This window comes from Lygodium microphyllum, chromosome 23 (genome assembly GCF_053477565.2).
Source record: "Lygodium microphyllum isolate KBCC chromosome 23, Lygodium_microphyllum_v1.1.10, whole genome shotgun sequence".
NCBI classification, from domain to species: Eukaryota; Viridiplantae; Streptophyta; class Polypodiopsida; order Schizaeales; family Lygodiaceae; genus Lygodium; species Lygodium microphyllum.
The window spans coordinates 131808088-131828607 of record NC_141157.1 but is presented as its reverse complement, the minus strand read 5'-3'; the positions used below and the strand labels follow the sequence as shown (position 1 = coordinate 131828607).

At 39.2% G+C, this 20520-nt stretch overlaps 2 protein-coding genes across 11 annotated transcripts; both read right to left on the bottom strand.

The window, feature by feature from the left end:
* Nucleotides 1-501: 501 nt before the first annotated feature.
* Nucleotides 502-14638, bottom strand: LOC148016753 (translocon-associated protein subunit alpha-like). Its single transcript, XM_087663923.1, has 6 exons — nucleotides 14455-14638; nucleotides 14228-14278; nucleotides 14047-14135; nucleotides 13793-13961; nucleotides 13528-13644; nucleotides 502-836 (listed from the first exon to the last, which is right to left on the bottom strand). Exons 1-6 carry the CDS (start codon nucleotides 14636-14638, stop codon nucleotides 739-741), a joined length of 708 nt encoding a protein of 235 aa, XP_087520049.1. The 3' UTR covers nucleotides 502-738.
* On the bottom strand, nucleotides 14471-18155 carry LOC148016752 (uncharacterized). Of its 10 annotated transcripts, none has more exons than XM_087664843.1 (7): nucleotides 17838-18155; nucleotides 17691-17716; nucleotides 15576-17567; nucleotides 15419-15487; nucleotides 15026-15153; nucleotides 14765-14867; nucleotides 14471-14607 (listed from the first exon to the last, which is right to left on the bottom strand). In XM_087664843.1, exons 1-3 carry the CDS (start codon nucleotides 17926-17928, stop codon nucleotides 15771-15773), a joined length of 1914 nt encoding a protein of 637 aa, XP_087520969.1. In that variant the 5' UTR covers nucleotides 17929-18155; the 3' UTR covers nucleotides 14471-14607; nucleotides 14765-14867; nucleotides 15026-15153; nucleotides 15419-15487; nucleotides 15576-15770. The 10 variants fall into 10 exon arrangements, with proteins under 10 accessions (XP_087520969.1, XP_087520971.1, XP_087520972.1 ...); XM_087664845.1 differs by having other exon boundaries at nucleotides 15026-15074; XM_087664846.1 differs by having other exon boundaries at nucleotides 15026-15066.
* Nucleotides 18156-20520: the final 2365 nt, after the last annotated feature.

Below are 20520 nucleotides of genomic sequence, written 5' to 3'. Positions count from 1 at the left end.
CATGAAAAAACCCAAGCTATATGTGGCAACTATCAAATACTATCAATCAAGAAGGCTTTCCACTAATAGTATGCATAGGAATCAAGAAAAGCCCATTGTTATCTTTAATCTATGATTTAAATCCTATTCTTTTATGTATTTATAGCAATAAAAAATGGTATTTTCCTACCATTATTGCATTCAAAATCAATCCTTTAAATGTTCCAAGAATATACCTAAAGCATGCACTAATATGGTTCTTAGAAGTGATTTTATATCATTGATCTTCAAGTCAACACACATGCAACAAGTCTATGTTACTATCACAAACTCTTTACGATAGTAAGCTTATCCTGACCTTGGTTGCAACTTGTTTCTACCACATACAAACTCTAAATATGATCATCTAAGTACTCAATTCAAAGTAGATAGACTTAATTGACAAGTCAACATAGAAACAAATTTCAAAATTCTCCCAAAATAATCAAAATTTTTACTTTTTAAAAAATGTATCACTTTTTAATACTTTTAAGCTTGGACACCTTGTAGCACTCAATATAACTCCTTCGATGTACTCAAATCTACCCAATGTTCTTGTTTAAGTTAATAGAAGTTAATAATGAAAACTTAAATGATTTCAATGGACTGGTTTTGATCCTTAAAAAACCTACTAGGATCATGAATAAGTATCCCATAAGCATATATCTGAAATACTTACATAGATATCTTTTCCTCACTGTTCCTTCATTGAACATGTAATCATATGTCAAGAGACAATGAACCTCCAACTAAAGCATCATTATTGGACTTTGCATCCTTACAACATATGGAAGCGTTTCTGAAAATTGTACTTGTTGCTACACACATTGGCAATAAAAACACACAAATATTAATCAAAGTATAAAGGAAACAAATTTCACTATGCATTTGAATCATCATAGAATGGATCTTTGAATATAGTAAATTACTAAGCAAAATTAAAATACCCAAGTAAATAAAAATTAAATGACTGAGAAGTAAACCTAGAAGTGAGAAAGAATTGGAAACATATATATGCTACAACAACATTGACCAAAGAGCATTTTTTAGGCACATCAAAAAATAAAACTACTTACAATTAAGGCAAAGAAATACCTTGGTGGATATCCATATCCAACTAATGCAATTGAACCAAGTAACATAGATCATGACACTCCCACCATTGCCATTAAGGAGTCCTCCTTGAGTACGACTAGGACACTACATGCTTGTAGATAAGGAGTGTAACATAGTAACACTATACATATCAATCATAAATAATCTCCATAAAATGGCCCTCAAACCTCTAAACGAAAGTGAAACTTTCAAGGTACTCAACGGCACATGTAACCACTTACACATTTTAGGATCTTATATCAAAGCTAGAAATTTCTCTTGCAATCTCATTCGGTCTATAATGCACAACAGTAACTAAACACTCAAATTTCATCTCCCTATAACTAAAGAGAGGGACAAGGGGGAGGGAAAACAGTAACTAAACACTCAAATTTCATCTCCCTATAACTAAAGGGAGGGACAAGGGGGAGGGAAAAGGAACAAAGAATGATAAAATAGCTCTAGAAAAAAAATTGTTATTTGAAACAATTAAGCACGACACACTGCAAGAAACAAGATTAATTGCTCTTTGTAGGAGTTCTATGTATAATTGTTAACCCCAAGTCGAGATGGTGGAAAAATAAAGGAAAAAGCAAAAGGAAGATGGAAAACGAGCAAAGACACACAGGCGGCCTCTAAAGATGAACCGGGGTAAAAAGCGCAACTTTAAATGAAAAGGCGCCTCAAAAAACTCGGAAAACTCTTGTAAAAGAGCGCAAGGCTCCCTCATGTGCCAATTGTAAAATATTAGATGGATGTAAGCTAGAGGCATAAGGCTAGAAGAGGGAAATGGAAAAAGGACCGCCGACCATGTAAAAAAGGGAAAAAGGGGATGACCGCCCATGGGATTTTAGGGTTTGTATATATAAAGTTCAAAAAGTGAATAAGAGCTCATTCTTTTGGTGTGTGGCAACAAGAGTCTTCTTCTTCTTCTCTCCTCATCTTCTTGCTTGTGTGTGCTCTTGAGAGAGGGAGTGTGAGAGTGTGAGGGAGTGAGTGTGTGAGAGTGAGGAATCAAGAGGGTGGAGCTCTTCACCATCTTCTCTTCTCTCTTCCTGCGCGCACGGCTATGGAGGATGAAGCTTGGAGGTGGAGGAGGCTTGAGGATGCTTGAGCTTGCATCTAGGATCATGGAGCTATCGGCGTGTGTGAGAGAGAAGGCAACTCATATCGGCATTAAGGTAAGCTCACTACACTCGTAGGATCGACGGCGCGTCAGCTAGGTGAGAGATAGCCATTAGAGCTCACTTGGAACGCTTGAAACAATAAGCGGTCAGTGGGTCTTGGCGGTCAAGCGAAAGCTCCCACAATAATATTCATAATGAAACTTACATAACGATCATTGTCCTACAAAAAGAAATTTAACTCACCATAGGATTTTACTCTTGAAAAAGCCACATGTAATTGCCCATATGTGAAGAATGGTCTTTTAAGGTACAATTCCAAGTCCTCCCCTGAGCCATGTTAATAGTCATTACAAACAAATACTAGTCACACATGAAAATATCACAACCTCATAGAAACGGGAATGAATGTGATTCTTGGAATGAAAAATCTAGCTCCAACATTTGTGCTTATAACTATCTCTATCTCTATAACCTTGCTACTAAAAACCTTGCATATCATCCTTATTCCATTATATAGCCCCTTTACAAGACTCAAGTTTTGAAGTAGAATAATATACCCATTGATCTTTAACATCAACAAATACATAGAAAATCCACCTCCAAGACTAAGAGAGATCAGATATTCTACAAAGTAAAGCAATGTATTGCCACTAGTTTTTAACTTTAATATCAGTGCTATAATATTGTTTTGCGTCTCCTTGCATCAAAGGCAATCCCTCTAAATTCAATGGTTCCACCTCTGTATTGCTTGGAGTAAAAATCTCTATTTCAACAAAGGCTTCTAATCATACACATTAGCAAAATAGTTATATGCACATGCATTGATATCTCCAAATTCCCCTTCCCTTCCCTCCCCTATACAACCATGTTTATAGACAAGAAAAGTCCACTATTAGCATCTATTAAGCCAACACCATCTCCCAAGATCTTGAAACCACTTAATGAAGACTACACACTCAGAGTCATCATTAAGATACACTTGCATGTTTCATATCAACTTTAAAACTTTAACATATTGCCATAAATTAGAGCAACAAAGGGACATATTCATTATGACCTCACAACCTCCATTTATCAAAATGGGCAAATTTTGCTTGAAATCACCTCCAAACAACAAAATGTCACCACTAAAAGAGCGATTGCAAAACATGATATCACTTAAACTCTATCCAATGCCTCAAAAGGATTACGATACATCCTTCAAGCTTCACCCACAAAATGACGTAGATCTCCCTAATAATTCTACAATATCACTCTTACACAGGTATGTGGAATGTAAAGTGGCCATCCAATTGTAATGGAAATTTGAATCTTAAGTGCGCTATTCAACCATTTGGTAATAGGAATGTAATAATACTAGATGACATGCTAGTCAAAGCCAAACAATATTGTGCATGTAATGTTGTTAAAATGCATTTGTAAAGAAATGTCTTACCTAGCCCCCCATGACCATTTAAAAAGAAAAACTACCATTCATCAATATAAATAGCATGAAATGCAACATTGCCCTTCATTGAGTTGTGATTTCATTAACTCAAAAGTCTCTGCCTCCTCACATTGGTCATTTTTGAACTCCTCAAGAACCAAGGATTTCCTTGTGACACTCCACTATACAACTGAACTTCTAGCAACCCATCAAAATCAAGCAAAGTTTACCCTCTGTTTTTTGCAAACAATCACCTCACAAACTAGCCATTCTCAACTTATGAACGATATCCTCCATAAGAGGAACTTCAAATCTCTCTTATAACTATCTTGGAAAAGTCACAATATATTAATATTGCCACAAATAAATTCCTTAACTACATGCCAAGCTACATGTGTGAAGCCTCCTCCAAACATTAAAAACGGTTCTTCATAACTCTCCAACTTGCTTACTTTTTTTGACTTTATTCTTGTAAGTTTGGTCTAGTAAGTTTTTAGTGTATTTGAAGTGTGGGTTAGAAAAAGGAATACATTATGAAGATTCAAACCCCTAAATAAAAATGTGGATTATAACAATCCTCATCTTAAAATATCAATCAACTTATGTTTCCAATAATATTATGTGTTCCATGATACCTAAATTAGTGAAACCGGTGACAAGTAGACCTACTAATCCTTTTTAAATGTTGCTCCTACCAAGCTTGTGTGCATAAACTATATAGTTTTTTAGACCATAAGAAGGCATGGTTATGAAGAAGGTAAGCACCCAACAAGAAGTGAAATAAAGAAAAACAATTGTGAATCTCTTGAGTTGCTACAGGAAAGGTAAAGGGTTGGGGAAGGAAAGATTTCTTAAATTAAACTGTACTCCTAGGTTCTCTTTGCTCCCACTTTTCTTGTATGTATAACCAAAAGCTATTGTAGAATTTACCGTCTCGATGGACCTCACTAGCTAATTATTGAAGCTCTAGCAAAAACTTTAAATAGTAAACCATACGTGGTTGCTTATTTTGTGCCCTTTAGCTAAAGAATTGAATTGACAATGTCTTTTGGCTTAATTTAGGATGATTCAAATGTTGGATCCAACAGAAATGCTTCAATGCAATTTCTACAAATGCACGGTTCTAACTAATAGAACTAATGATTATGTGAATAAAAAGTAGTTACAATATTTGTGTCTATATTATGAAATTCCTGGTGAGTTTGGATCATTATCCAAGCGATATAATACTACTATAAAGTAAGAATATTTTATCTACTTTATAAATAACATTTCTCGCTATATAAATTTTCACCAATAAGCATTTTACTTCAATGATTTTACTTACATTCATTAAGGATACTTTATAGTGATGATGTGTGATTTGCCTCCATTTTTGTGATGAAGACACTAAGAATCAAGACATTGTAATCAAAACTAATACCACTCAAACTCGACATGATAGTGGTTGCTACTACTCTCTCTCTCTCTCTCTCTCTCTCTCTCTCTCTCTCTCTCTCTCTCTCTCTCTCTCTCTCTCTCTCTCTCTCTCTCTCTCTCTCTCTCTCCCCAAAAGTTTATTAGTACATGCCTCTCATTAGGTTTGAGTTGAGTGTTAACTATAATTGTTACCTCACTTTGTAGTAGCATAGCACTGACAAAGCGACTTTGTTAGCCTATGGCTATAGGGAATGCAAAGCATCTCATAATCCATGAAATTTGAGGAAAAGAAATGCACTGTGAATATCATGTGATTAAGAACTGGTCATTAAGATTTTTACACATCTAAGTATGCCATGATTTTGTACATTGACAAAGTCAACTTTATGGAGTCTATAATTGTAAAGGATATTGTATCAATTAGACATTTCACACCAAGAGCCCCTAGATCAAGAAATAATGATGTTACACTAAACTTTGCAAAGTCATATTTGTAAAGGAGATTGTGTATTAGTTGTGTACTAAATGCCAAGAGCTACGAGCTCAAGTGTTATTGAGATGGTGTGATAAACCCAAAGTCAAGGGCTCCATTCTCACTAACGACAATGAAGGCAGCTTGTTTTTGAGAGAGAGAGAGAGAGAGAGAGAGAGACTATGGCTCAACTTGGCTAGTCATCAAGATGGCCATGATAATAGAACCACAAGTCAAGCCGCTAAGTACCCTTGGACTACAAGTCTTAATGTAAGCCTTAACAATTAATACAAACCCTTTCACGTCTATTAGATATTTAGCTCACCTTAGAAACCAATGTGTTATCCTTACATAGCATTGTACTTTCATATGGTTCCTTCAATTCAGTCACTGCAGATAGGTGAGCAACCATACCTAGCTTATGCATCTCCTTCAACACTACAAATCTGATGTATCCAAACCTTTCATGCCAAAGCTTATTTGAGCCCACTCCAATTGTGGTTGTAAGAGCACTTAGCTCATACACCTTCCTTCTTTCTCATTTGCTAACAACTTTGCCAACACTGTCAAGAATTTCTGCACATATCTTATTGAACCTCACTTCATGACCAAGATCAGTTATGAAAGCAACTGATAATAGATTTCTCCTAATTTCGAGAACATACAACACATTTGAAAGCTTTTTGACTTCACAATTTGCAACAACAAAAGAAATAGTACATGTGCCTGTAGCAAGGCATTTTGCATCATTTCCAATTGTCACAGTGATGGATTTTTGTAGAGGCTGCATAGGACTATATAGACCTTTCTTGTTCTTCATGTGACAAGGGAGGCCCCACTATCCAATACCCATGAGTCAGTGGTAGAGGCGCACACTTCCTCAATGGTTGCCATGAATAACTCCAACTCTGCTTCAACCGTATTGGTTATCTCTTTCCCTTTACTTTTAAGGGTACCATCCTTTTCATCTACCTTCTTAACACAACAATCTACGATTACATGTCCTTTCTTCTTACATTAGAAACACTCTCCTTAAGACTTCTTCGTACCGCCAATCTTCTTTTTGTCACCATCATTTTTTGTGGAGGAACCACCTTTGCCTTTTGCATTGGCAAATAATGCAGCATCTCCATTGTTGCTTCCTTCTTGAGCTTTCAGCCTCAACTCCTTCTCCATCAATAATACACAAAACCCCCCCAAAAGTCAAAGCTTGAGGTCTAACCTGAGTATTAAGGACAGCTGCTAGTCCATCAAACTTTTGCGAACAAATCCGAAGACACCTCTGAGCTAGCTCCACGCTATCTTTTGTATCCCAGCGTCAGCCATCTGGTCACGCAAATTCTTAATCCGAGTAATGAATGCTTTAATCATCTCTCCTTTAGCAAACTTCTCCGCTGCTAGTTGATTCTCCAAGTTTTAAATCCTTGTTTGGTTTCACGTTTTATATTGACTCCTTAGTACATTTCAAGTCTCTAATGCTTTGGTTGTATGCTGAATCAAGTCAGAACCCTGTCAGAACGGCTTGTAACTAAGACACACAATGCATCTGTATTTCTTCATTTCCAAGCTCATAGAATATCTGCATTCGAAGGAATCATCACACTAGAATTTGATGGATCAAGGGTAGGCTATGGTTTTGCGTTAGTCCCCAATATAGTCTCCAAAAGCTCAGAAGAATCAAGGATAGTTGTAATTTTGAACTTCCACAAGGTATAGTTTGTATCATCTAACTTACATTTGCTGAAGATTGGTAAACAAATCCTAAATGTTTAAATAGCCAGTACAACACCACCACCACCTGCACAGCTTCTTGATACGCCAGCTGTCAGAAGTGGTGCAGCAATGGAAGCATAAACAACATGCTAAAATAAACTGTTGAAACACAAGACAAGATAAAATAAACACAAATACAGATGAGAACTCAGATGTATGCCTAGAAAACGGAATCCATATCGAACACGAGACATCAACATACAACAGTGAGTCACTGGGTATGTGAGCACCCTAGCACCGGCTCCTCTCTCCTTAGAAGAATCCACAAATGATGACTAAAGTACAGAAGAGGAGGAGGAGCCCCAACAATATATAGGTATAAAATGGAGGGAGCATTAAATGCAATCAACCAGTATTTAATGCTGGTCAACCACCAATAAATGCTCCCTAGCCCTAAAAAATGGCACCAAAAAAATACCCAAAAAATACTATAAAAAGGCCACAACCTCTACAGCACAGACTCACCCTGAGCTAACTAATCTACTAACACCCTCTCTCAAATCAAGGGTGATTTGATACGATACAATAGTACAATGATGGGATATCATAAACTATACAACATAGAACCACCAGAAGAACCATGGATATTCAAGCAGTGAGTGGCCAGCCCACCACCAAGATGCCTCGGAGAGTATCTGACATTGATGTCAATCATAATAGAGAAGAATCATAGCAACTCTCTATGTTATGTCACCTATGTCACTAAGAACATATAAGACCAAGCTACCAAACGTATCTCTGAACATGTGACCATGGAATCCCTGCCTTCGACCAAAACCGCCAAAGTGTCCCCTAATATGAGCTCCAGACGAAAGCTTCCCGCTCTGTCAATTAACCAACCCATCATGAACCTGGATGTCAATCCTAGCTCTAGGATTTGTACATGCCAAACTTCGGTCGATACGTCAGAATAGTCCCTCTCTAGATCCTATACATCTGTATAGACATATAGATGAGGCACGATTGCCCCATCTCACCACCCTCTCACTCCCTCTCTAGCACTGGAGAGTCGTGAGTGATGTCTGCATCACCACTACTAGAAAGCAGTTAAGGAAGGGGCCACTAAGCCCTTCCCTTGATCCGAAAAAGAGGATCCCTTCTACGCCTTGGACTTCGCCTTGGCTGGAGGATCGGAATCGGAATCTGAGGCAGATGATGACTCGTCGGAGAAGTCTGCATCCCACTTCGTCTTCTGCTTCTTTTTCTTCCTGGAAGCCGCTAACTCTGTGCAGTCCTTCTGTAAATGACCTTTCTTGACATAGTGGTAGCACTGGGCCTTCGACTTCTTCATCTTTGAACCCCTCTCTGAAGCTGCAAAAGCCTCACCTGAACCTCCATAATGTGACAGAAGCCTCCCCTATAGTCGCAAAGTAGCCTCATGCTCAAGTAGCATGGAGAACATGTGAAAAAAACTGACAGGAGTCGTAGATGTATGCGCCTGTAAAACATTTGTCACTCCATCAAATTTCCGAGAAAGCCTGTAGAGTACCGTACCAACAAGATGTGCCTTTGATAGGGCTGACTGCATGGTGCGAAGCTGATCCTCGAGTTGGGTAACACGAAGTAGAAAGGATTGAATCATATCTTTGGATTCAAATTTCAATTGCTGGAGTTGGCCATAGAGAGTAACAGCCCTCATGGTGAAAGGAGCCTCGTACATCAACTGTAACTTTGACCATACATCTGAAGCCGTCATACAAGAGGTGACCGCCGATAGAACTTCTTAGGAAATACATCGAGGTAAGGCTGAATAAGCACGGGCATCATCTGAATCCCAAGTAAGCACTGCCTCCTCATGGTTGTTGTCATCAAAATCAGATGGAACTGGAGAAGGTTGTCGAGGACATGCCACAGCTCTATTAACCACGTACCATAACTACTTCTAAATAAACCAAGACTTCATCACTACACTCCACGTGTAATAATAAGGTCCATGGAGCTTGTCATCAGTGGATGTGCATGAGGAGCCATCTGGAGAGGATTTAGAAAAGAAGTAGAGAAAAGAAGGGATTGGGAGAGGGAACACAGCCAAACCACGAGCGCAGACTGCAAAAAACAAGAGTTCACATGCAGGATAACCCAAACACTGATCAAAAGAAGCCAAAATCTACTGCACAAAGTCAAAAAATCAGTTGAAATCTACTAGAAACAGCAAAAACGGCATGTTCTGTCTGTCGCCCAGCCCAAAATAGTGCTGTAAATAGCAAAACACAGGCTGTACACTGGCTAAATAGATGTAGAAAACTATCGCCATCAGCCTAATGAGGAAAACACAGTCAACAAGAGGTGTTGGACAGGCAAGCGATGCATATGCTTATCAAAACGCAAAGTATAGAAGCCAAAATTTGGTCGCAATCAGGTTGACAACAATCGCCATGGCAGTAGAGGGGTAAATCAGTCCTGAAATCAGCAATAAAACACAGCAGAAACACAAAACCTAAAAACTGATACCATGTCAGAAGTGGTACAACAATGGAAGCATAAACAACATGCTAAGATAAACTGTTGAAACACAAGACAAGATAAAATAAACACAAATACAGATGAGAACTCAGATGTATGCCCGAGAAACGGAATCCATATCGAACACGAGACAACAGCATACGACAGTGAGTCACTGGTTGTGTGGGCACCCTGGCACCGGCTCCTCTCTCAGAAGAAGAATCCACAAATGATGGCTGAACTACAAAAGAGGAGGAGCCCCAACAATATATAGGTATAAAATGGGGGGAGCATTAAATGCAATCGGCCAGCAATGCTCCCTAGCCCTAAAAAAGGATATTAGAAATGCCAAAAAAATACTATAAAAAGGCCACAGCCTCTGCAGCACAAACTCACCCTGAGCTGACTAATCTGCTAACACCAACACCACTTCCAAAAGACGGCATCGTTCCTCTTTGATTTTGAAGCCTTTGCCTCTCGCGCACTCTTCGATCCCTAGAGCCCCCTAGGCTCTGATACCATGTGAAAACTACACAGTGCAGTGAACAAAATCTGAGAAAGAGATGGAGATTATACAACAGATAAGATAAGAATTAAAAATTTTCTTTAGCTCCAAGCAACTAATACAAAGATGGCTCTGTCCACCCATACGCTTCCACTGTGAAGCTTAGATGGTGATTTAGACAGAAGATAGGTGAAGAGCTTAAGGCTAGCTAGAACAACTCTAATTGGGTGAAAGATAGATGATGGATGGCTATGAAGGGGTTTAGCTTTTATAGCCTGCAAAGGCAGTTAGGTCGGCTTGACCAACCTACCATATGAACCTCCACTAGTCGACCAGGAAATATTCCAATGAATATTCCCTTTACTGTTGGGCTACTCCGTCTAACCCAAAGTTTAGACCCACGACGAGCCTCATGATTGTGGTCTATAACCATGAAAGGCATTTCACTAACCTTGAAATGTGAAACAGCTAAAACCATTCCCTGAGGTGAAATGCCCTAACTAAAATGTTTGATTGACACATGATTTTGAAACTTTAAAAAACTGGTTCTTGTTAACTTTTTGAGGGTTTTTGCACATGTCTTGTATATAGAAATAGAATACCACTAATTCATCCTGACTAGTTAAAGCAGGTGCACTATTGCCTTGTGCTGAAACCTATATGCACGCATTGGTATTTTGGTTAGACATTTCATTGAGTCCTTGTCCAAGGGTGGATCTTGGACTGAAACACTCTGTTCTGAGGGTGAAACATATGTTTTGTGGTTACTATGTGATATATACACATGCAAATACTCTACTACTGCTGATGGCAGAACAATCAGACACAATCATCTAAGGTGTTATTGAATCACTCAAAGTGATTCCAAAAGCCTAACATTCATGATTCCCATGGCTATATTTCAAGCTAAAAATGCATTAGCTTCACTTAAAAAGCCCCAAAATATGCTTAATTAAGGAAGAAACCTTATTTATTTAAAAAGAAATGTGTTCCTAGAGAGTGTCTATATCCCATAAGCACAAACCCACTTGGGAAAGCCCAAACTTTCTATAAATGGATATACTATCCTACATTCAACGTTAATCTTGTTTTTGCATATTTCAAGTATTTTAGCTTACTGCCCATCCCAGACACGAAGGACATCGCGGTCCAAGCTAGCCATTGCTATCTACAATAGTCTAGCGCATATTTCCAGCCTACCACACATTGTTCCGAGCTTATTTCAACATGCCGACTACTACTGCCGATTTTTCCTGCGTTTATAGTCTTTCTCTCTCCTCACCTACGTTTTTAGTCTCTCTCCTTACCTACGTTTTTAATATTTCTCTCTCTTGCACTGTCATCTATATCAAATTCAGCCTTCCTTGGATACGTTTGCTGGTGTTCAACATCTAGAGACAGCCTTGCTGCGATTCGCGAACCATTCAGAGTACGACACACTCTATAGCTCATTACCCCTAACCTAACCCCAAAGATACAGGAGTTCAAGGTACAGTATTCATTCACTACATAGTATGTTTATTGCATAAGCATTGTATATTCAATAGTCGTATCATTTCATTTATTCTCTACATTCATTATCTGAGTTACCCTAATCCTAACTGTGTTCTTCTATCAGTTTGTGCTTTGTCATACGGTGTTATTTGTGTTTATGTGTTAGGGTATTTCTTCACATGTTATCAAAGCCGAGTTCTCTGAGAGAAACCTAGGCCTTGATTTGAAAGCTCTACACAAGAAGCAAGAACAACATAAGAGCAAATGACTTCAAACACTACTTCCGCATCACTTTTCACATCCGAGCTAAATCCATCAAGGAACAAGTCGGAGTGGATCTCACAGCTTGCTTCACAAGCTCTTGACATGGCCAAGCAGACATTGGACTACCATGGAGTTCCACGACCTTACAATATCATTGCAGTTGAGTACGATCTCATTTTAATACATAGAGTCCATCAACAAATAGAAGGTAAGTCTGAATTTCACCCTTTAGATTCAGTGCACCAATTTACTGACCATGCAAGAAGGGCAAAATCTCCACTTAGGATTGGCCATCCACAAGTAGAAACTGGTATAGAGTACACTCCATTGCCTTCATACTTATTCTCTCTGGTGCCAAGTATGTCAATCATTTCAAATTCCATTAATGATGATTCCCCTTCTCCTATTGGTATGAATTATTTTTATGATGAAGGACGTATGCAAAACAATTTCTGTTTTATGAGTAATGAGGAAGATAGATATTTCTTTATCAACTTGAGACTAGGCAAGCAGTTGAAATAAGAAACTGTGAGTACTCCTTCCTCTTCTTTTCCTTTAAACAATTTTGTTTTCAAATGTCAAAATGAAATAGGTGCATCTTCATCATTACCACATCCTTATTTCAAAGGTCAAAATGAAGTAGGTGCATCTTCATCATTATTTCAATGTAATGCATTTAATGGACAAAAGAAACCCGCATTATTTCCCACATCTACATCTATCACAAAACCATTTAATCTACCTCCCATCCCACCCTCTTATTCCACTACCACATCCTTTCAACCTCCATTTTATCGCATGTTGCCTCTCATGTAAGATCACGTGTTTTCATTCACCACACCAAGAGGTTCTTTAAACTTAGGCGCAACCGCCGTTAGGACCTCATCTCTTCCTCTACCGAGTGGTACTCGACCTTTTCCTTACACACTTTTGCGATCATTGCAGCCTGGGTATTCCCCCCAATCTCTCCCGAGTTTGGATCAATTGGTACCACAATTTGCCTCCATAGCATTACCTGGTGGACCCTCTAGTCATTATGAAGTGTCCCAGCCTACATTTGGACACAGCTTACGTGTCCTAGTGCCTCCACCTCCACCGACACCTTATGGAAACGTTCATGTTCCAGTGCCTCCGCATCAATCGGCACTCATTGGAGACTCACAGCCTGGCATCCTTCCTCCCAAAAGCAAATGGTCGCATTCTCAGAACAGCAGCATGTCTCGGCACCCAGTCTACAATCTTGAAACTGTGGCACTAACTGGTTGAAATTCCAGGTCTCATTATACTAAGATCTTCAAGACAATTAACTACCAACCACTCCAGCATAGAAATCTAAACCAGAAAACACCTTCACCCGCAGAACCATCCATAAAATATTTATAAAGGATACTACACTACTCAAGCCACCACCCATCTGCAGGGAACTGACAGATATTAATAAACATTATATGTTCTAACTGTAGGGTTTTCTTCATATGGCAGTATGGCTTACCTTTGGAGAGCTTTTGGACTTGGCCATACATCCACATTCCAAGAAGACCTAACATTCCCAGCCCCAGAGTCACAAGAAAGAGTATTTTCCCGCTGACAAATCCACTGGCTTCAAGTACTTCAATCATTCCATTGTAAAAGACCGATCAATACGACTGACCATCAACTTCATAGATTATGCTGGCAGCAGCCAATGCAAAACTCCTTGGCAAAAGGAACAAAAACAAGCAAACATAAACATTCAGTGCATCATTCTAACTCTGTACCTGAGGTTGAATCGCCTCTTGACCAACAAGAATGTGCACTTCCTGTGAAATTCCATATGAGAACTAATGGAAACCAAGAACAGGGTGAAACCTGAAGGTATTTGCTGACTGTAAAGGTATAGGGGAAGGATGCCTGTACAGATGGAGAAACTACTGCATTGCCAAATTCCTGAAACAAGGGTCAATAAGATAGTCAGAAAAAATACTGCCCCTTTCCAAAGGATGATTCAGTTTAACAGGCCAGGAAAACCCACAGCAGCAGAGAAGTTCTGGACATGGTATCTGTAGTCATAGGGTAAATGCAGAGTAGCTGAGACGTCATGAACCTTCAAAGGAAAATCACCTGTTTGGACACAATGTACTTCAGTGATATCCTCAACTGAAATCGACACACTCGGAGATTTAACTGGTTAAAGCAGATGAAAGAAAACAAACCATTGTTTGAGACTCCGACAATTATTTCAGCCTGTTCCCCAGCTGGAATTGCTGGCCAAGTAAAATACAACAGTAAAGTAAGAACCCTTTGTGCACATTGATGTGAAAATAAATGCTTGGATTTCAGAGAAAGGTGTAGTTAGCTAGCCATGCGAATGCCTCCATCAGATCAGTGGCATAATCAACTGCATAAATTGTTCCCGCTCAGCATGTACAAGAGAGCTTACCTTTGTCAGCATGATCCAGAAAGTAATATACAGTCTTGACACCTGGTACCAGCCTAAGATCTTCCTGTCGGAACTCTTGGTCTTCCCCACCAACAAGCCCCACTTCTGCATCTCCCACCCCATTTATGAGATCATCCTCCACATCAACCCCATCTGCACAAAGACGCAGTCCGTGAAGCACCATAACTGAGAATATACTGTGATGGAAACCAGTACAGCATAAAAGAACTTCTAGATAAACTCCTACTATAATTCCCACATTGTGAATAATGACAACAGCATGAGCTTCTGTGAGTGAGGCACCACATACCTAGATAGGTGCGGGTGGGGTTCCAGCTAGGTATGGGGTGCCTCCCCAGCAGAAGCTCACCATGTTGAACACTTTAGGGGAAAACAGGGAAAAGTGTGCCTTGCTGCAAATACAATGTAAAGAACATTATTTTGTAGAAGAAAATTTCATGTTTCTGTCAATCTTGTAGAGGAAACACATACTGTAATAACTCTCAATCCTATATATCTGCAACACTTCGGTATACAAAACTCTTCAGCATCAAAAATTTGAAGCCCTTACATGTAAAAGGCCTTCTGGAAGCGTCCCTTCAGACACCACATCTAATGTCCTTCAAGGAAGTAGCATCCTTTGTCAAGTTCTCATTTCACAAAAAAAGCATCGAGTATTAAATCAAGTTTCAGTTTTACCTGTAACATTAAAATCTTAGTTTTGTATGGCTGCTGTATTTCAGCATATCGGCATTTTGGTTATGCAATGTTTCAAAATCCAAAACTCGATTAATCAAGTTAAGATGACTTGTAAGCAACCTTCCAGTTTTGCTATCACCTATCCGTAAAACAAGTAAGAGACATTGTGCTATATTGGAGTTATATACTCCAGATCCCGATACTGGTAAAACAGCTTCTACAGAAAACTCAACGATCAAATATACCTGTTACATTTCTGCTTTACCTGTCAGCTTGGATTCTGGATTCCATATCATTGCAAAACTTTGCTCGTTCTAGATTTTGTACAATCCATCTGCAACAATTCAACAACAGAAAACTCAAAAAGTTGAAGCTTTCCTAATTGTCAAAAAGTTATGTGACCAGTCCTTCAGATACCAGACCTGACAATGTGAAAACTTTGGCGTACGGCTTCCAGTTTCACGACACGGATCTCCCTTCAGACCACTCTCCTATGTGTTCTGCAAAAATTGAAGGTCTTGGTGCTTTTGTAGCAGTGTCCCCATCTAGAATCTCAAGATAACCACTTGTATAAGACAATCCAGCCCTCCACTAAGAAAACCAAGTCAAGCATCATATCACCCCTCCTTGTCATGCTCTTCTATGGCAAATGATTCAGCATGATCTAGAACTTGCATTTCCTCAACATTATGACACTCCTCAAAAAGCCCTGCTTTTCTCAAGTATCGGCATACTATTGTATATGTACCCATATCAGGAATATACCCAAGTGTACTCATTATTTTGAAGTATTTGTAAGCATCCTCCACGTGACCTGCTTCAACTAATAACTTCAGCATTGCCTTGAAGACTTCTGAATTTAGGTGTTTTCCATCTTTGAAGAGATGTTCAAATACCTTCTGAGCCTCCACTAAAAGACCCAACTCTCTATAGCCAGTAATCACACACTTGTAGGTTGTTGAGTCAGGTCCAAGACCTCTTGAATCCATTTCCATAATCAGCATATTAACATAGTCCACTAATCCGGCTTTCGCACAGCCATAAATAAAAGTATTAAAGATGATAGCATTTGGAGGACAACCAATGTCATCCATCTCTTCAAGTAGTTTCAAAGCCTCTGCAAATCTTCCAGCTCTCGTTAGACCACTGATCAGTGAGTTGTAAGTCCTCACATTGGGAAAATGTCCCATGTGCTTCATCTCCTTAAAGTAGTGAATGGCTTCATCCACTTTCTCAGACTTGCATAATGCTGTTATAAGTGTTGTGCACGTAAAGCACGTAACCACTGCAGGCCTATTCCTAACTTTGTTAAAAACTTTAATTGCTGCATCCAACTTATTTGCATTTGCAAGAGTGTATATCACAATATCAAAGGTGTACGAGCTAGGATTGAGCCCCTCCTCAATCATCAATTCTAGAATCATGCTAGCAGCAGCAAAATGGCCAGATTTACCAAAAATGTACAACAGCGTGTTATAGGTCACAGTCACTGGTTGCACACCTTCTGCACGCATCTGCTTGTAAAACTCAAAAGTCTCATCAACTAAATTTGCTTTCCCCAAATATTTGATCAATATATTGTATGTAGCTATATTGGGTCTAGGGCCCAGTCTTTTCATTTTATCATAAAATCTGAAAGCCATTGCCAAGTCACCACATCTTCCAGCTGCCTCAATCAAATAGTTGTAACTCTGGACATTGGGCTGCACACCTTTGGATGGCATCTCCTCAAACACTTTCACAGCCTCGGCCAATTGACCAACCAGTGCAAAACCTTTGATTACAATATGGAAAAGGCATGGTCTTAACAGTGATTTTTTCATGTGAAGTTCTTGCAACATTTGGTACGCCTGATCCACTTCACCAATTAAAGCTAATGGTGTGATAAGGCAGTCAAGAACTCGTGCATCAGGCTCCCTACCATTGTCTCTGAATTTCATGTAAATGCCAAAAGCTTCCTCCAAACGCCCCACCTTGACAAGGGCCTCCACAAGAGTAGTAAATGCTTCCCTGGTCACAGTCAATCCTGCCTTGATAGATTCATGCACAAGCTTAGAGGCTTCTTCCAAATACCCCCCTCTGCAAAGACTCACAATCAAGATTTCAGATCTAAATTTTCGGTAAACACCACCCATGCCCTTCATTTCGATATGAATCTTGAAAGCATCCTTCACTTGCCCCAATCTAGCAAGGCCATAGATGAGTTCTTCATGGGCCTTGATTGAGGCCAGAACAACTTTGTTCTTCATATCATTGAAGAGTTCCAGAGCTTCTTCTATTTTACCATTTCTGCAGAGGGAAACGATCAATGCACTGTGTTGCCCATCACCTGTCTTGCTAGTAGCTGCAGAACCATCCTTGCATCTACTTTTCAGTTGGTCTATTTGTGGATCCTTGGTTGTACCTGCAGAATCCTGCCATCATTCATGATGATGACCAAACATTAAGAAACATGTCCTCTGTACCAAAAATTTAGGAAGAAACATGAATCATCATTAAACATGACCAAACATAAAGAGACATGTCCTTTGTTGTACCTGTCCTTTGTTGTACCTGCAGAACCCTGCCACCATCATGAGACATGACCAAACATTAAGAAACATGACCAAACAGCGAAGAGAAACATGACCGAACAGTAAGAAAAGAAGCTTTGATCAGATGGTCAACCAAAATCTGAGGTTTACCGTGCGGGCCGTTGCAAGTGCAATAATGGCTCGAGGCTTCCAAAGGAATATACCAGTGCTTTACGCGGAGACTGCGCCATAACCGAGACATGTTCAGAGGTGCGCTTTGAAAAGGTTTGCTATGGCGGCAACGACTGCGAGCAGGCCCCAAGCCCCTTCTGGACTGAGGGCATCAGACCAGCCTCGGCGAAAGAGAATGCAAAGAGTCTCAGAAGCATGAGAGAGAGGGAGAGAGACTGACTGACTGAGAGCATCACGTGGACATGGGGGGTGGCGTAGCCTCAAGTGCAAAGGTGCATTTCCAACAAGGTATTCGAATTGCTTTAAGTGAATGCATCGATCACCAAGCTGTCAATGAAGGGTTTGTTAAGTGTCACTCAAGTGGTATGACGTGAATGTTACCTTAGTTGGGGCATGGTAAGATTAATACGACGATATATTCACCTTTTCCTAAAGGTAAATTGTTAGATTATTAGAACTTCTTTGTCATCGAAAAGTGTGTTGACAATTATGGTGCATAGCCATGCCGTATCTATCAACTCTTATTATAGGACTCAGAGCATCAGACCAGCCTCGACGAAAGACAATGCAAAGAGTCTCAGAAGCATGAGAGAGAGGGAGAGAGACTGACTGACTGAGAGCATCGCGTGGACATGGAGAGAGGCAAAGGGGGGTGGCGTAGCCTCAAGTGCAAAGGTGCATTTCCAACAAGGTATTCGAATTGCTTTAAGTGAATGCATTGATCACCAAGCTGTCAATGAAGGGTTTGTTAAGTGTCACTCAAGTGGTATGATGTGAATGTTACCTTAGTTGGGGCATGATAAGATTAATACGTCGATATATTCACCTTTTCCTAAAGGTAAATTGTTAGATTATTAGAACTTCTTTGTCATCAAAAAGTGTGTTGACAAGTATGTTGCATAGCCATGTCGTATCTATCAACTCTTATTATAGATAGCTCGATCACATATGCACATTTGATAAGCAAGACAACTTGCATCATCCCGTTATATTCTGTATACTGCCCACGTATATAGGGTAGACTTAGTTCATTTCAATAGTAGCATAGTAAAATAATAGAAGAGAGCAAAGCCCAATGATTTAAACCACCCCTCCCTCCTAAGAAGTTCCCCTCTACATGTCTCTTATCAATGTATGTTTGTGCATGGTGCATGTCAATCTCTTGACATGGTATAAGAGCCCATCATACGGCAAAGTGGGCGTGCGAGTGAGTGAAGCGTGTGATTAGCACAATCCTATTTAATGCTCAAAGTGATTGAGCAACTATGCAAGTGAAGGATTTGACTATTGAAGAACGAGGAGCAAGCCCTAGCCAAGGAGCAACCTTGGAGAACATGAAGCCCTTGTCAACATTAAGAAGGGCAAAATAAGACACATTGCTTAAGAAGGCAAAAAATGTACTTAATATGTCAAGACACCAATACTCTCACCATTAGAGCTCAGAGAGGTAGATCAAGATGTGGAGATCATTTTTCAACATCTCAAATGAAATCTAAGGCTCCAAAAGCATTAGATAAGAGCCATCGTCAAGCTTGAAGCATACAAAAGAAGTTGTGCTCATGGAGGACTACTATATACGGCTTCAGTATTTGTGTCATAACTTTTGGTAGAAAAAATGAAACAAAGAATAGGAAATTATCTAAAAAGCTCACTTTGAGCTCTACAACATTGTAGAAGAAGTCTTTACTAAAAACTAGGGTACAAAATATAGAAAAATGCAAAGATTGCATGGATATCCTAGAATGATAGTATGCTAAAATGGGGTGCAAAATATTAAAAAATGCAAAGATTGTAGAGATTACCCTAGAATGATCGAAAGCAAAAATAGGCAATGTATGTTTTTGAGTTTTGGTAAAGTTAAAGCTTCAAGCTCTTGGTCAAATAGTTGTCATTAACATTGTAAGTCAATTGTAGTAGAAGGATTTGCAAATTTGAGGGCTTAGTTTAGTTCATTGTAGGATTTTATACATTGGCATCTATGGGCATTGTATGCACGTGCATTATGCAACACATGTCGGTTGCAATTTGAGCATTGTTTGTTCATTGGGCATTTGCATTTGGTCCCTATTGGACATATTCCTCAGTGTTTTATGCATGTTGAACACACTAATAGGTAGCATACTTGTTGGGATGCATAATGTGGATGTTTTTAATGCTTGATAGTGAGCAATTGTGTTGTCATTGTGCAATGAATGCACATTTGACATAGAAGTGTGTGCATAGTGGTTTTGTTTGGCTCATTGGGGTGACTTTGCTTGAATTTAATTAGGAATCATATCTTCGAACAGCATGAGTGTATGTTATCATGAACTTAGAAAAGGTATCAACCTTGTCTCTTGAAAAAAATTCAATCTTTAGGTTATTACGATAACTCAAATTGAGTTTCATTTCCCCCTTGGGAATATTTACTTTTCCTAAATTCCAATGGTTAGACATATGATCCCTTTGAGCCACAACCCACTTTCTTATGTACGGAAGCTTAGCTACATGACTTGTTAAGGGTTGCGATAAGTTTTCTTCATTTGGAATTAGAAGGAAATCCTTTAGAAATATATATTTTCTTAAGCAATCTACGTTGTTTATCATGCGTATTGAGCTTCTAGTAAGGATGACACCTTACTAATGCAAGGAAATGACGTTCTTTAGCTAGGATATATTTAGT